Source organism: Vespa velutina, chromosome 6 (assembly GCF_912470025.1).
Source record: "Vespa velutina chromosome 6, iVesVel2.1, whole genome shotgun sequence".
Taxonomy (NCBI): Eukaryota; Metazoa; Arthropoda; class Insecta; order Hymenoptera; family Vespidae; genus Vespa; species Vespa velutina.
The window spans coordinates 8,264,388-8,278,329 of NC_062193.1; the positions used below are offsets into that span (position 1 = coordinate 8,264,388).

At 32.6% G+C, this 13,942-nt stretch overlaps 1 protein-coding gene across 2 annotated transcripts in view; it reads right to left on the reverse strand.

The window, feature by feature from the left end:
• Positions 1–13,942, reverse strand: part of LOC124950069 — a 33,147-nt gene that overhangs the window by 7,781 nt on the left and 11,424 nt on the right. The window contains exons 15-44 of one of the 2 annotated variants that reach the window (XM_047496224.1): positions 13,631–13,848; positions 13,367–13,551; positions 12,772–13,280; positions 12,305–12,697; positions 11,587–12,225; positions 11,258–11,449; positions 11,103–11,185; positions 10,867–11,029; positions 10,609–10,790; positions 9,844–10,467; positions 9,619–9,749; positions 9,188–9,510; positions 8,922–9,114; positions 8,665–8,805; positions 8,246–8,566; positions 7,662–8,157; positions 7,450–7,570; positions 7,143–7,333; positions 6,917–7,055; positions 6,610–6,817; positions 4,614–4,754; positions 3,397–3,586; positions 2,962–3,159; positions 2,146–2,658; positions 1,884–2,059; positions 1,501–1,768; positions 1,286–1,385; positions 1,079–1,221; positions 797–997; positions 1–43 (exon numbers count right to left, since the gene is read on the reverse strand). The exon at positions 1–43 is cut by the window's left edge and continues 138 nt beyond it. In XM_047496224.1, coding sequence (XP_047352180.1) covers positions 1–43; positions 797–997; positions 1,079–1,221; positions 1,286–1,385; positions 1,501–1,768; positions 1,884–2,059; positions 2,146–2,658; positions 2,962–3,159; positions 3,397–3,586; positions 4,614–4,754; positions 6,610–6,817; positions 6,917–7,055; positions 7,143–7,333; positions 7,450–7,570; positions 7,662–8,157; positions 8,246–8,566; positions 8,665–8,805; positions 8,922–9,114; positions 9,188–9,510; positions 9,619–9,749; positions 9,844–10,467; positions 10,609–10,790; positions 10,867–11,029; positions 11,103–11,185; positions 11,258–11,449; positions 11,587–12,225; positions 12,305–12,697; positions 12,772–13,280; positions 13,367–13,551; positions 13,631–13,848 — 7,425 coding nt within the window. The remainder of the gene's footprint in view (positions 44–796; positions 998–1,078; positions 1,222–1,285; positions 1,386–1,500; positions 1,769–1,883; positions 2,060–2,145; positions 2,659–2,961; positions 3,160–3,396; positions 3,587–4,613; positions 4,755–6,609; positions 6,818–6,916; positions 7,056–7,142; positions 7,334–7,449; positions 7,571–7,661; positions 8,158–8,245; positions 8,567–8,664; positions 8,806–8,921; positions 9,115–9,187; positions 9,511–9,618; positions 9,750–9,843; positions 10,468–10,608; positions 10,791–10,866; positions 11,030–11,102; positions 11,186–11,257; positions 11,450–11,586; positions 12,226–12,304; positions 12,698–12,771; positions 13,281–13,366; positions 13,552–13,630; positions 13,849–13,942) is intronic. The other variant, XM_047496225.1, reaches the window with a different exon arrangement.

Genomic DNA, 13,942 nt, shown 5'->3' on the forward strand with positions numbered 1-13,942 from the left:
TAAAAGAACCAAGGCAATGCCAACGTCGGCGACGCGTTGCAATCTATAAGACAAATATATAACAAAATCAATTTTCTTTATGTTCTTCTACGAAAAATATATAAACAAGTCTATTTGTCCTTTATTCGAGATAAGCCTCGTGTGAACGTAAGCGCAGAAACAAAGTTTTTCGATCGTTAGAAAAAAAGAAAAAAAAAAAAAAAAAGAAAAGAAATATAAAAGAAGTACAAAATTTCTCTACGATCAAAAAAGCTTAGATACGAGAGTATATACGTCGCCGTTGGGATATCATTAGTATTCACGAGGAGTTACGAATCTACGTAGAATCGTTAATCGGATCACGAGGAAAGCTTACGTCGAAGAGAGAAAAAGAGAGAGAGAGAGAGAGAGAGAGAGGAAGAAAGAAAGAGGAGAAGTTTGTGAAAGCGCGAAACGAGTTATCCGCGTGTAGACGGAATCATATGGAACGTTAATTAAAAGTAAACGAACCAAGTAACACGTACAAGCAAAGAGTTCTCTTCTCTCGTTTTAGAACTCTTAAGTATTCCAAATTCGTGAAAAGACGTAACATTCGTACTAGGACGAATTTTAGTTCACCTATCGGTGCGACCTTTTCAGAGCTATTCAACCATGAATGAAGTTCGTCTTTGAATATAAGACGATCTTAATTTAACTGAATATCCGAGAAAATGCAAATATTATAGAAATCGATGGTTAGCATTTAGCTTCCTTTTAGTTTCTCGCATAAACGTCCAAAGCCATACGAACTATTTCAATCGCTATATTGATAACTCACAATGTGGTTCGATTCAATTGGTCTCTTGAAAGCTTCAATGGATGGTTCAGGGTCGTTAAATGTCCGTTGACTCCTGAAGCACGAAGTATCGCTTCGTTTAGGGCGTTAAGATAGGACGGCATCGAGTGATGACCTTTATTGTTATACCAAATGACGAAAAGGGGATCGTCCTTCCAATGTGAAAGTGACCATCCACCGTATCTGTATTGAAATCATAGAACGTTATTGAATCAGATAAATTTGTTATACGAGGAAATTATTTCTCTAGGACACCTTATGTACCTTCTCTCAATATATTCCTGATGAGTTGAAACAATCCAATCAAGAGTTGGTCGACCAGGTAAAGTTTGTAAAAGTCCTTCTACCGCTTGTGACACACCTTGACAAGTTTGTTGACCATCCACACATTCACACGTCCCCGTATCCTAAAATAATTTTTACATAAAGATGATATAAATATATCTCGTGATTTACAATGATTTCTCTTACGTTTGGTAAAGTTTGCCAAGCACCAGCATAATCGTCCCCAAATCTATCGTGTAATTGAAGAGACACGTGTTGCAAAAATGGATCATTGCTGTTATCGATACTAAAAAATGATATGACGTTCGATTAACGACAATATGAATAATTTGAAGCCATCGTAAAATATTCATTCCGGCAGAAAGTTCGTAAGTTTCGAATACATATTTTATGTAATATACCTGTAGAAGTAAGTTGGATGGGTATCGTAAAGCCTCGGGTTAAGTGCCAGTGGTGGCTCGTCCTCGGATGGTGGTCTTATTAGAGAGAACCCCATCGCCACGGCAACGAAGACGGTCGGTAAAATGAGGGTGGCCAAGGGCGATCTCCAGTCCTTTGCGAAATGCCACAATCGCTTTTTCAATAAAGCCTTTCCTTGTCTGAATGCTGTAGGCTTTGGCGAGGGTTCTAGATCTATCATATCAATCTCGTCGTTCGAAAGGGGCAATCCTTATAGGGAACAAATAAAACCTTATTAACTTGATTTCGTCGTGATATCGAGAGAAAGGGAAAAAAAAGTAATTCCGCGATTCATGGTAATAACTTTGATTCAATAAGTACTAACCAATATGATTCACTTTGTCAGCATTGTTTATGTTAGCTCCGTTCAACAATGAATTATTATCGGCGCGTGCACATAAATCCAAAAAGACTCTTTCGAGAGTATCACATTCCAAGGAGAAATGAATGAATCCTAAAAGTTTTTGATTATCTTCGAGTACCTTTGCGACTTGGGCTATGCTAGAAATCAAAAAGAAAACGTTCGACAAATTTGATAATGAATGATATCTTTTAGTATCATAAAAAGGAAGAAAAATAAAACTTACTCGTTATTATTACCATGTTTTCCTTGAAACGGAAGAGTAACGATGACTTCAGTTTCAGATGTTTCATTAATGTTATAATTAGACACAATGCCTTCAATGATATTTCGAAGTATCATCAAGTTCTTGTTCTCGATAGATCCACTAGAGATATTGGTTGGTGGATAAGAAACATTCAATCTGTAACCTCTGCCATGATTCATTTTTAAAGTCAACGGTGAACCAGTGCAAAGGATCTTCCCTTTGTGCATGACAACTACTGTGTCGCTTAACATGTCAGCCTCGTCCAGATGATGAGTAGAAAGAAGAACTGTCCTACCTATACGATGTTGATCAATCAGCCGCCAAATTCTTCTTCTGGCTGCAGGATCCACACCTGCGCCTGGCTCATCGAGGATCACCAATTTTGGTGAACCTAAAAAGGCTAGGGCTACGCAGAGTCGACGCTTTGTACCGCCCGATAAACGATACACCGGCTCGTGCTCTTGTCGACCTAATTCTAACGAACTTAGCATACTAGAAATAAAGAATAATTGTTATTGTTATTGTACAAAAACGAAAAAAAAATAAATTAAATAAAAGAAACACAAAAAGAAATAAAAACAACAATAATAAGAACATCGGAGTTTAAATGATTTATAATGAAATTGAAAATTTTCAAAAATTACTTTCGACGAAAGTTATTAACGTTTAATTATGTTAAAAATGTTGAATCGATTTTAATTAATTTAAATATATATATATAAAAAAAAAAAAAAAAAAAAAAAGAAAAAATTGTTTTCCCCGTGAAGATCAATAGCAATAATATTTCAGGCTTACTCGTTAACATTTTTTTCCATATTCATATTGTCTTTCTGGCCCTTGAGCTTCGAATAAAAGATCATATGCTCCCTTGGCGTCAAAGTGTCGATGAGCACATTATCCTGAGGGCACACCCCTATGTCTGGCTTACAACCCTCTTCACCATTCAAACATATTTCACCGTTGGTCGGAGCTACCATACCCGTCAGCATCTTGCTGAAATGAAAGCGTACAATTCGAGGAACCAACTTCCCGTAATATTTCCCTTCACTGATCATTTTAATTCGAACCGATTATTCTACCCATATGAAAGAACTTTCCTTTCTCTTTTTCTTTTCTTTTCTTTTTTCCTTTTTTTTTTTTTTATTTTTCGTTTTTGACGAAATAAAGAAAAAAGATAAACGTCATTTAAAATAATTAATACGTTATAAGAGAAAGACAAATTTTGCATACATGATTGTTGTCTTTCCGGCTCCGTTTCTTCCAAGAAGGCTGGTCACTTCACCTTCGCAAAGCTTCAAAGTGAAGTCATCAATGGCTACGATTTCTCCAATGTCAGTATTATAAACTTTACGAACGTTGTCGAAACTCACGCCGATTTGTTTCTCATTCACCGTCAAATTACTCACGTCTGAATCGTCCTCTATATCGATTTGGAAAAAGCAATCGTCGATTTTATTTATTTATTTATTTTTTTTTTCTTTTTTTTTTTTTTTTTTTCACTAACTGATAAAGGCTATCATGGATGCAATTGTTGGAATCCCAATTTCATCCACGATAATATTATAATTTTTTATAAATTAAATCTTATAATAGAAATCTTTCGGGACATGCAGAACAAATATAATCTCAATCAGTGTTCAATATACTTAGCTGTTATTCCACGTTTCGAAAAACGCTTGAAAGAAAATCAAGAAAAAGCGCCGAATTGTAAGCAATGCTTGAGACACAAAATAAATAAATAAAGAAAAAAAAAAAAAAAAAAAAAAAAAAAAAAAAAAAAAGAAAAAAAAAGAAATAAATAAATAAGAAGAAAAGAAAATACATAGAAACACGATGCATCGACGAAAAGCGACACTCAAATAGTCAATACATAAAAGTATGAAGTATATATGTATTTCGATTGGCATGCCCGATTTGACATTAACATGCTATACATACAAAGTTAAATCTCAAGTTTTCTCTCTGGGGGAGGGTGGGCTTACTTGAAACAACGAAGAACGAAACACCAAAAAAAAAAAGAAAAAAACCAAAACACAAAAAAAAAAAAAAAAAAAAAGAAAAAAAAAGTAGAGACATGAATAGAACTTTTTTTTTTTTTTTTAGTTAATAATGGAAATAACGTGGATGAATATATTGAAGCATGCAAATGATAGAAAGAACGAATGAGAGTGAACGAACTCTAATCGTTTTCCATTCAACGTTAGTTAAGGTAATAAATTTTGAATTATGCATGTACGGTAACCAACAGATCGTTACTCGAGTAACGAACGATCGGTGCATATTCCTCTCCTCCGTTCTCTCTCTCTCTCTCTCTCTCTCTCTCTCTCTTTCTCTCTCTCTTGCTCTCTTTGACACGGAATGCAAATGAAGGTCCCTCGGAAATACGAGGACAAGCAAGATATCCGCTTGCGGCTCGTATGCGTCCGCAAGCTGCGAGAGTGCGATACCTTGATAAGTGGTTGAAAGGTGCAGAACGTCGTTAGTGAAATAGAGGTTGTTGACGAAGGTGAGGTAACTGGGCCTGCCATAGAGAGAACGTGTGTTGGCCCACCATAAGCTACGGGACCTCAAACCAAGAAAGTCCCTGCCTGGAAAATTATCGGTAATGCTCGGCCGTTTCAAGGAAAAAAAAAAAAAAAAAAAAAAAAAAAAAAAAGGAAAAAAAAACAAGGACAAAAAAGGAAAAGAAAAAAGAAATAAATAAACGAAAAGAAAAGTAAGAAAAGATAAGAAACTTCGCTCGTCTCCTTGGCGATCTCTTTCGTTTCCTTTTTTTCTCTCTCTCTTTTTTTGTCTCTCTCTCTCTCTCTCTCTCTCTCTCTCTCTCTTCTTTTCTTCTTTCGTTTACTTAAAGTACGTCCTTTTTCTTTTTCCTTCTCCCCTCTATTTTCTTCGCGAACAAAAAACCTTTTTTTATGATCTCTTAAAAAAAAAAAAAAAAAAAAAAAAAAAAAAAAAAAAAAGAAAGAAAAGAAAAAAGAAAATAATAACGGAACAATATATTTCAACCGAGTCTAATGTATTCTTATTAATCATTAATGAATTCTCCGCTCGTTAATATTTATTCCTGCATTAACGAAAACTACACGAAAATAGAATGTGCGTTAGGAATAATGTGAATGACCTCTTTCCCCTCGTTAATTATGTAAATGTAATTACGCGAGAACGCGTATTACTCGCATTGTAATATATCTTCAAAAAATCTACCAACTGAACAATTGCAGGACGAATAATCCTATTAAGCGTTACAACCGTATTACCGAACTAATTTCTTAGTAATATTTCTTTCTTTTTTATTCGACTTTTATAAGCTACACATTCCTATTTGTACATTCGCCAAAGCTACAATTTGATGAGAAAATATACATTACCAACGCTCGGAAGCATTATCCTTTTCGTTACGAGATCATTAAAATTATATCTTTTTTAAGCAAATCTCTCTTTAACCAAATCTACAATTATATTAGAGCTAATATAGTTTTTACCGTTTCTACGAGAACTTTTTATAAAATCTTAGAATCTTTATTTCTCACATAAATGCATTTCGAAACAAAACAAAAAATCGAATAAAAATTCGACGGAATTTAATTATTTACAATGAAAGAGTTACCAATGTTTCTTTATGAAAAAAAAAAAAAAAAAAAAAAGAATAAAACAAAAAATGAAAAAGAAACATGGAATATATTTCTCTATTATTTACCTATTATATGAACGTATGAAAGATCGAGTACAACGTTAAATTAATTCATTTTAATTACCTTTAACAATTTAGAAACACAAGTTGATTTTACATCTATACTATTAATAAATATAGAATATTACTGTATAAAAATAGGATACGTAAAACACAAGCATGTAAAAAAATTTTAGTATAAGTTAACCTTCACCATAAGACGAATGTTATTAGTCTTATATGTATATAAGAATGTTATAGTCTTATATGTATATAAAAAAAAAAAAATATATATATATATATATATATATAGAATAAGGTATTATAAATGTTATAATTTAATTTCTTCATAATTATTAAACAAGAGAAAAGACAAACAATATTATAGCTTTTTCATTTCATTTAATCTGAAAGTAAATCTAAATTATAAGCTCTATTTAATGATTTTGAAAAAATTTATTTGTAATATTTCAAATCCTCATCCTTATATATATATATATATATATAAAGTTAATTTCAAACAGTAGCACAGTCTTTCAACGAGATAGATAGATGCTAAAAAGTTTGCATACTTGAAAAATATTTACTTGGTAAGATAAAGAGTAATAGTTTCCGTATTCTCCAATAATAGTACCTTCTCCCGAGAATATTAATTATTATAATTATGGTGTTAATAATTTACTCTTTCTAATAATAATTTTGTTATTACATATATATGTATGTACTATATTATATGTATATTTATATTCGAAAATATCGAATGAAGTTACCTGAATTGGTGTACTTTGTGATGAAATAACCAATCAAAACGTAAATGCAACCATCAAAAGCTATCATAAAAAGGATCAGAGCTAAGGACATTGGATCACCAGGACTAGATTCTTCCCATATATTTTTCCACGTGACACCAGTACCTTGTACTTCTTTGCGAACAATATAAAGACAACCATAACAGAAACTAGTTGACATACTGAGACACTAGAAAAAAAAAAAAAAAGAGAAAAAAAAAAAAAGAAAATAGTTAAACATTCGTAATGAACGATAGAAAATGTATATACCTTAGAAAGAATTACTTACGATTAATAATTTATAAGTCAAGCCAAAAACAGCTTCCATTGCGATAACGATAATATATGGCATGTAAGTTAATAAAAACATAACTACTGTCGTAATTGCAGAAAGACTCGCTGAACTGAACATAGTCGATATCATGTAACTAAATAATCAAAAATAAAATGAACGAACTAATTGATCGTTGACAAATTCTTTAAGAATTATTTGACAAATAAGAAAAATAACTTACCAAAACGTTAAGATAGAAAATATATAATCGAAGAGAAGAATTAGAACCAGGATGGGATTAGATCTTGGAAGAATTTTTCCAGCCAAGAGAATCAAACTGATACAAATAATTATGATTGATAGCTCGATAAAGGAAGTTATGTACCAAGCAAAGGTATTTCGCCAAGGCTTCAGTCCCATAACACTCATCACCTGGAATAGTACGATTGATTAAAAAAAAAAAAAAGAAAAAAAGAAAGAAAAAGAAAAATAAATAAATTTTATCAATGTAATCCAATCAAGCGATATTTAATATATTTCTTTCGTACCATAGAATTCCTAGATTCTCTTTCCCATACGATATGTCGAACGATTGATCCAACGCACATCATAAAGGCAAAAAAGAAGCATACTTGAAGTCCCTGAGATTCGTAAAGGGTCGTTTGAAAGCTAAAATTGAATTTTTCATGTTACCCTTTCTGAAATCTTCCATTTTACTTATTTACTTGAATTAATAATTAAACTGTTATGGATTACTCACGGCACTTGCTTCCAACAAGGATAAGGCATTTGTTGCGTGAACGTTTTCCAATTTTGATCCTTTTGAGATTTTATTTTAATAATTGCACGATCAATGGCATCCTGAAGCTGTATGAAACCTCGAAGATATCTAAGATCCTCTATAAAACTGCTTTCCGGTCCAGGTATCCAAAATTGATTCTTTAATCTTATGGTCGACGGAACATAATCTACGTCCATACGAATTTTGTACGTGACATTATCCGATAATCCATAATCCAATGATCTTTTAGACCTTTCCGTTTCCTTTTCTAAAAAGACGATTCCTGCTAAGAACTCGTTTGTCTCCATGAGAGAACGAGCGTACGTTTGGAGTTCTTCCTCCGTTGAAAATCCTTTCATTCGATTGATTAATACGCAATCCATCAGATTATTCAACATTTCTACCATAGTAATCAGTCTCTTCGATCTTTTTAATCTCCATGCTATCTCGCCGATATTAAAGTTCGAAAAATCACCTGCGAATATTCGCGTTTCAAATAAGTAGAAAATCATAATCTTCGAAAAACTCTATTTAATATATAATAACTATGTAATCCTTCTTACCCTCAAAGTTTCCACCACCAAAACTCTTGATAGCTATTCGCATAATTTTCGATGTCATAATATCCTGCAATTCGTTGAGACTATCACCCATTTCCGAAAGGCTTGCCAATGATTTAAGTGTCTCCACGAAACTATACATCAATTGACTAAAATGATCCATCTGTACGAAAGTATCATTCGCGATAGACATAACTTCTTTAATCACGATAGTATCAGGCGCGTAAAGTATCTGACCGCGTAATAATGGTTTAACATAGGACCAAATAATCTTTCCAGCACCCATGTTGGTTAAACTCTTGTAAGTCTCCCTACAGAAATCACCTGCAACGATTATGATCGTTATTTTCTTTTTTTTCTTTTTTAATCGCACCAAACCGCGAACCATTTACATATATTCGCATAAATTGTAAGTATATTACTTGGTAAAGAATCGAGCTCGATCTGATCATCTTCTTTCGTATTATCCTGAATACTTGCAATCATTTTGTAAAATCCATTGTTATTGTCTATTATCTTTTTACCACAAAGCATTCTACTCGAATCCGTAAGAAATTCCGAGCCTATGATAATAATAATAATAATAATAATAATAATAATAATAATAATAATAATAATAATTAAATATTATAAATATTTCTTGTCTTATCTTCGTAAAATTTATAATAAAAGAACTAACTTGATATTATTTCTTTAGCATCGGACTCGTCTTCGGATTGTAAACTCTCAGCAGAAATTAAGTTCCCTGAAAGTTTGTCCTTAAAAAATGGAATCAATTCGGAAACGACTCCTAGATTATCCAATACCAATTTTCCTTCGGCTTCCGTTAAATTCGCATTTGCCATGATGTTTTTTACATTTGCGCTTAATAACTAAAAGCATGATTCTTGTTATTATTAACTACGTTGAAATGATATTAATTTAAATTTCGTTATCAATACTTACGGTTTTGAGAATATAATCGAAATTTAAATTCTTAATTAAAGTGATAGCGATATTTTGCGTTTGCGTATTGTTCAAGTTGCAAAGTACCGTGCTAATTTCATCGATCGTTATATTAGTTTGTTCAACGTTTAACATATCTCCTAACTTAGATGGCGAACAGATCGTATCCTTCAAACTAAACGCACGTTTTTCCTTCATAAAAACCGATATCATGTCGATTTTAGCTTGACTCAAAATCAATGCTACCTCCTTCGATATATTTATCTTATTGATCAAATAAGTTCTCACTGTATCCCAATTATCGAACATATCGCTGATGACATCTAAAATGAAGAAAAAGAAAAAAAAAAGAACAAATAAATTAATAAAATTAAAAAGAAAAAGGAAAAGGATAATGTCATTGAAAATCTTTAATAAAATTGTTAACGCACATTTAACATTCAATAAGCCCAAATTCTTAAAAATTTCCATCGACTCCAAAGAAACGATCATGTTATACAAATCTTTGATCAAATTTTGATCATTCAGAAATGGTTCCACGTCCTCCAGAATCTCGTGCATTCTGTAAAAATTGTACGATCATAAGGGGAGGTAAGCGGGAAAGAAAAAGGATTATAGGAAAAATATTTCATAGCGATCCACTTCCGTCTCATTACCCTGAAAATATTTTATCGATGGTCTTGTCCTTCAGAAGATTAACCACACCATCTACGATATCTGGCATACTGAGAACATTGGAAATATCCTTGAAATCTATCTTAAAGGCAACGTCCAAGAGATTACCACCCTCACCGAGGACAACACTTAAATGATGTAAGATCTGTTTCAACCATGTCAGATCCCACGATGCGTTTTGACGCCAATGTATTATTTTCCGTTTTATCAGAGACAGATCTAAGCTCTTCGCTAATCGATCAGAAATATCCATTACAGACGGATATTTGGCCGCTTTGAGATCGTATCGTAGAACTTTGCCAGCCCTCTTCGAGCTTAAGAATTGATAGAGAACGCTCACGTTTTTACACTCGAAAACGGTTCGACATAAAGAATGATTTCTATCACTCAATATAGCATTCACGTTGATCGTCGCATTCGGTAAGAAATCATCAACGAGTTCAACGTCAGACTTCTTCACGACTTCTCGTAATGGCTTCCAAATGGGCACATTTTTTTCAGCAAGATTCGTCAAATTAATTATATTCTCATGATGTCTCGCAATATCAATCAAATGAGTATTCCTTTGTAGCATATCCAAAATCCCAGTAACGAATATTACGTATCTTGAAAATAATATGTCTAATAATTCATTTGCAAAGCATTGCATTCCTTTGTTTAATTGTTATCGAATATAATGCTCAAAAAATAAAAAATAAATAAATTAAATAAATAAAAAGAAAAGAAAAGAAAGAAAATTTTATTACAAGCCCGGCCTCGAGAACGCTGGATCTCCGATAAACTTGTGAAAACAATGATTGATCCTTTCCTTATATGTTTCGTTTTGAAAATCAACAACGATGTCTGCGATATAGTGAAAAGTCGCCTCTATACTGGTTATATATTCATTTAATGTCTTCTGATTATTTAAATATTTGTAATTTTCGATCTATGAAATGTTAATGAATAAAGAATTATTTATCCTATAGGTGCATTTTAAAAGATCGACTATTTTGAACACCCACCATGCTCGCAGTTTTGTTCCAATAAAATTCATGAATTAGTCGATCATGAATTTCAGAGTTGTTTAATTTATTCATATCACAGATAAGCTGTGCATAAAGCGCATGTCGAGATAACTGTGAATTTACGATATCGATCATAAGCGTGGTGCACCATGAACATTCTCTGAAATAAAAAACTTATTCATTAATTGACAACGAAACTAATATTGATTAAAGGTAATCTTAAATGAACTTGCTTGGCAGTAGATGATGTTTTCACAAGATTTTTAACCAAACTTCCTAATTTATTCACGACCGAGTGAGCCAATGTCCGTAAGTCCTAAAACAAATCTCTCGAATTAATAACAAAGTTCGTTGCCCTTTAGAGAAATTCCTTTTAAACTCGCTTTACCTTCTTTTTGTATTCCAAAGAAAAGTCTTTGAGAGTACCCTCCTCAAAAGACGTCCACCAAGTTGGAACCTTTAGATTCTTATAGCCTTCCAAACTCACGCGAATTAAAGTATATAACGAACTATTAATTTCTTCGACAAAATAACTTTCATTCCAATGTTTTTCCGTACCATTGTACGTAACAAAGTTACTCTGAAAGAAATAGAAACTATAAACTTTATATCTCGAGATTTTCCTTAAAAGGATTGAAAAAAGATTTTCCGTAGAATTAAAAATACATTTCATTGTTATGAAGACAATGATATTCGTTTATTTTATAAATAACGTACCACGTTATCTAAGTTGAAAAATAAGAGGTCCAAAGTATTAGGGAATTTATCATTCGCAAGGACGTTCTGGCAAAAGTTAGTGATGCTCGAAAGAAGACCCTTTTTTCTTACAAAGCTTGATGGTATCAAATACCTGTCGATGTCGCAAGGATTTACTTGACCGAGAAAAAGTTTTTCGACAAAGTCATTTAATCTTTCCGAAGTGAAGAATGTGTCTACAACGGTGACAACGAGATTGGGCATGTCTTCGATCAGCGTCAAGATTGGTTTGATTTTCGTATTCTCGTAGACGTTCCTTAGCTTCTGCCAAATGTCACCACCCGACAAAAGGTCCGCTAAGAAGTTTAGCAATTGTAGAAATCTTATAACCAACGTCAATGGATTCATCAATTTGTTTAAATCCTTAGGGGGCTCTTCAAGTTTAATATTTTCGTAAATCCATGAAGCTTCGGCATTTTTTATAAGATCCCACGTGTCCGACGATAAATTTCTCCAGATTGTCGAATTAAAGATGTTTGATCTAACGATTATATTATCGTTCGAAGATATAATCTTTATTACCGCGTCTAAGAATTTTATCAATGATAATGGTAAAGGTGTTGATTTTATAACAACGTCCCTTTTTCCTTCGACAGCTTCCTAAAAGACGAAAATCATTGTATATCTGTAATATTAAAAAATATCAAGCATTATATAATATATTTGTAAAATATCTTACATATAATTCGATGCTGGTAATAGATTTCAATACTTGATACGGATCGAAAGTGCAAACTTTCATTAGGAAAGAATTCCTATCTTTAGTGGCCCAATAATTAGGAATAAAATGAGGATCACAAAACGTTGCTCTAATATTTTCAAAAGGCATAATCTGAGAAGTCCTTTTATCTATCGTTAAAAGCCTAGCGATTAACGCTATCGCTTCTTCGGGCGAAGCTTCCATAATTTTTAACAATTGTTGAACATCGCCACTTTTCACCGCTTGCCAGATATACATTTCATCGTCCTTTATTTCCAAAGTCTCCAAAGTTTCGGCAATATTAAACAAAGCTTCGGAAATACCTTCAATGATCAGCTTGTGGTTTGCCCATGTAGTATTTAATTCTGCGATCTGAAAATACAGAACGGACACTTGTTGCGTTCAATCGAATAGAATTGAACTTTAGTCAATTTTCATTAATTTACCTTAAATGAAGCTGACTCGACATATTCCAGTGAATCCCTCAGTTTTATTAATACATTCTTGAAGTATAGCTTAGTAAAAGGTCTCTCGATAGTTACCGTTGTATTTAATATTTTATTTATAGCTTTTCCAAAATCGTAGATATCACCGATTACAGTTAACATATACAATCGATAACGACTTACTGGTTTCCAAAATATTTCCCTTTCGGTAGCAGCGAAATTCACATAACCATTGAAATTTTCTGGACTAAGATAACACGTAAACTTTTTTAATATCGTGTATTCCTCGATACTAAGGCCGACTCTAACGTCGGACCACCAATCGAATAAATCTGTGCAATTGAATTTCGCATGGTTCTTTAATGTTTGTAAAATTTTATTCTCGATTCTGCTATCAGACAGGCCGTTCACCAATGTTGATAAAATATACGATAATTTCTTATAAATTATCGAGACCACACTCTCATTGTTGAAACCTAATATGGACAATAAATTGATGTCCTTGGATCCTATAGAAAAAGAGTAAAGATTGTATTAATAAAAAAATCTTTGTATTTAATTACATGTAATTCTAGAGCGAATAATCGAAACCGACCATCTTGAAAAATATTCCTCACAAATGAAAGTGCTTCGTGGAGGACATGCGAAAGAAACTTTCCAATGACAAGTATCCTATCGATCCCAGTAATCTTCAATTTCCATAAATCGCTCATCGTGAGGTTACTTTGAAACACTTTGATCGTCTCGTCTAATTTCAGATCGATATAATCCAGAAATGACCTATTAATCATTTGACTTCATTATATTTTGCATTATGTCTTTTTTTAATTTTTTATTCGATAAAAAATACAATCTTTACCTCCTAGTGACCTCAATATTCGATAAACGTTCGTCAAAGATTCTCTTTATTTTCGGTTCAGCCACCTTCATATACGGCAGCAATTTTGGATTTTCTGCTAAAATTACTTCCTTTGTGTCGATAATGAAAGTATCAAATGTTTCCACTAGACCACGGAATTTCGTGTATCCCAACGTCCAATTAAATGGTGGTAGTAATGCAGGGGTATTGAATTGAATCTATATAACAAGAACATAAAGATACATAGTATTTGCTCCGACTATGAGAAAATCCTTAAGGTCAAATTGTATTCAAATGAAAATCTTTACTTAC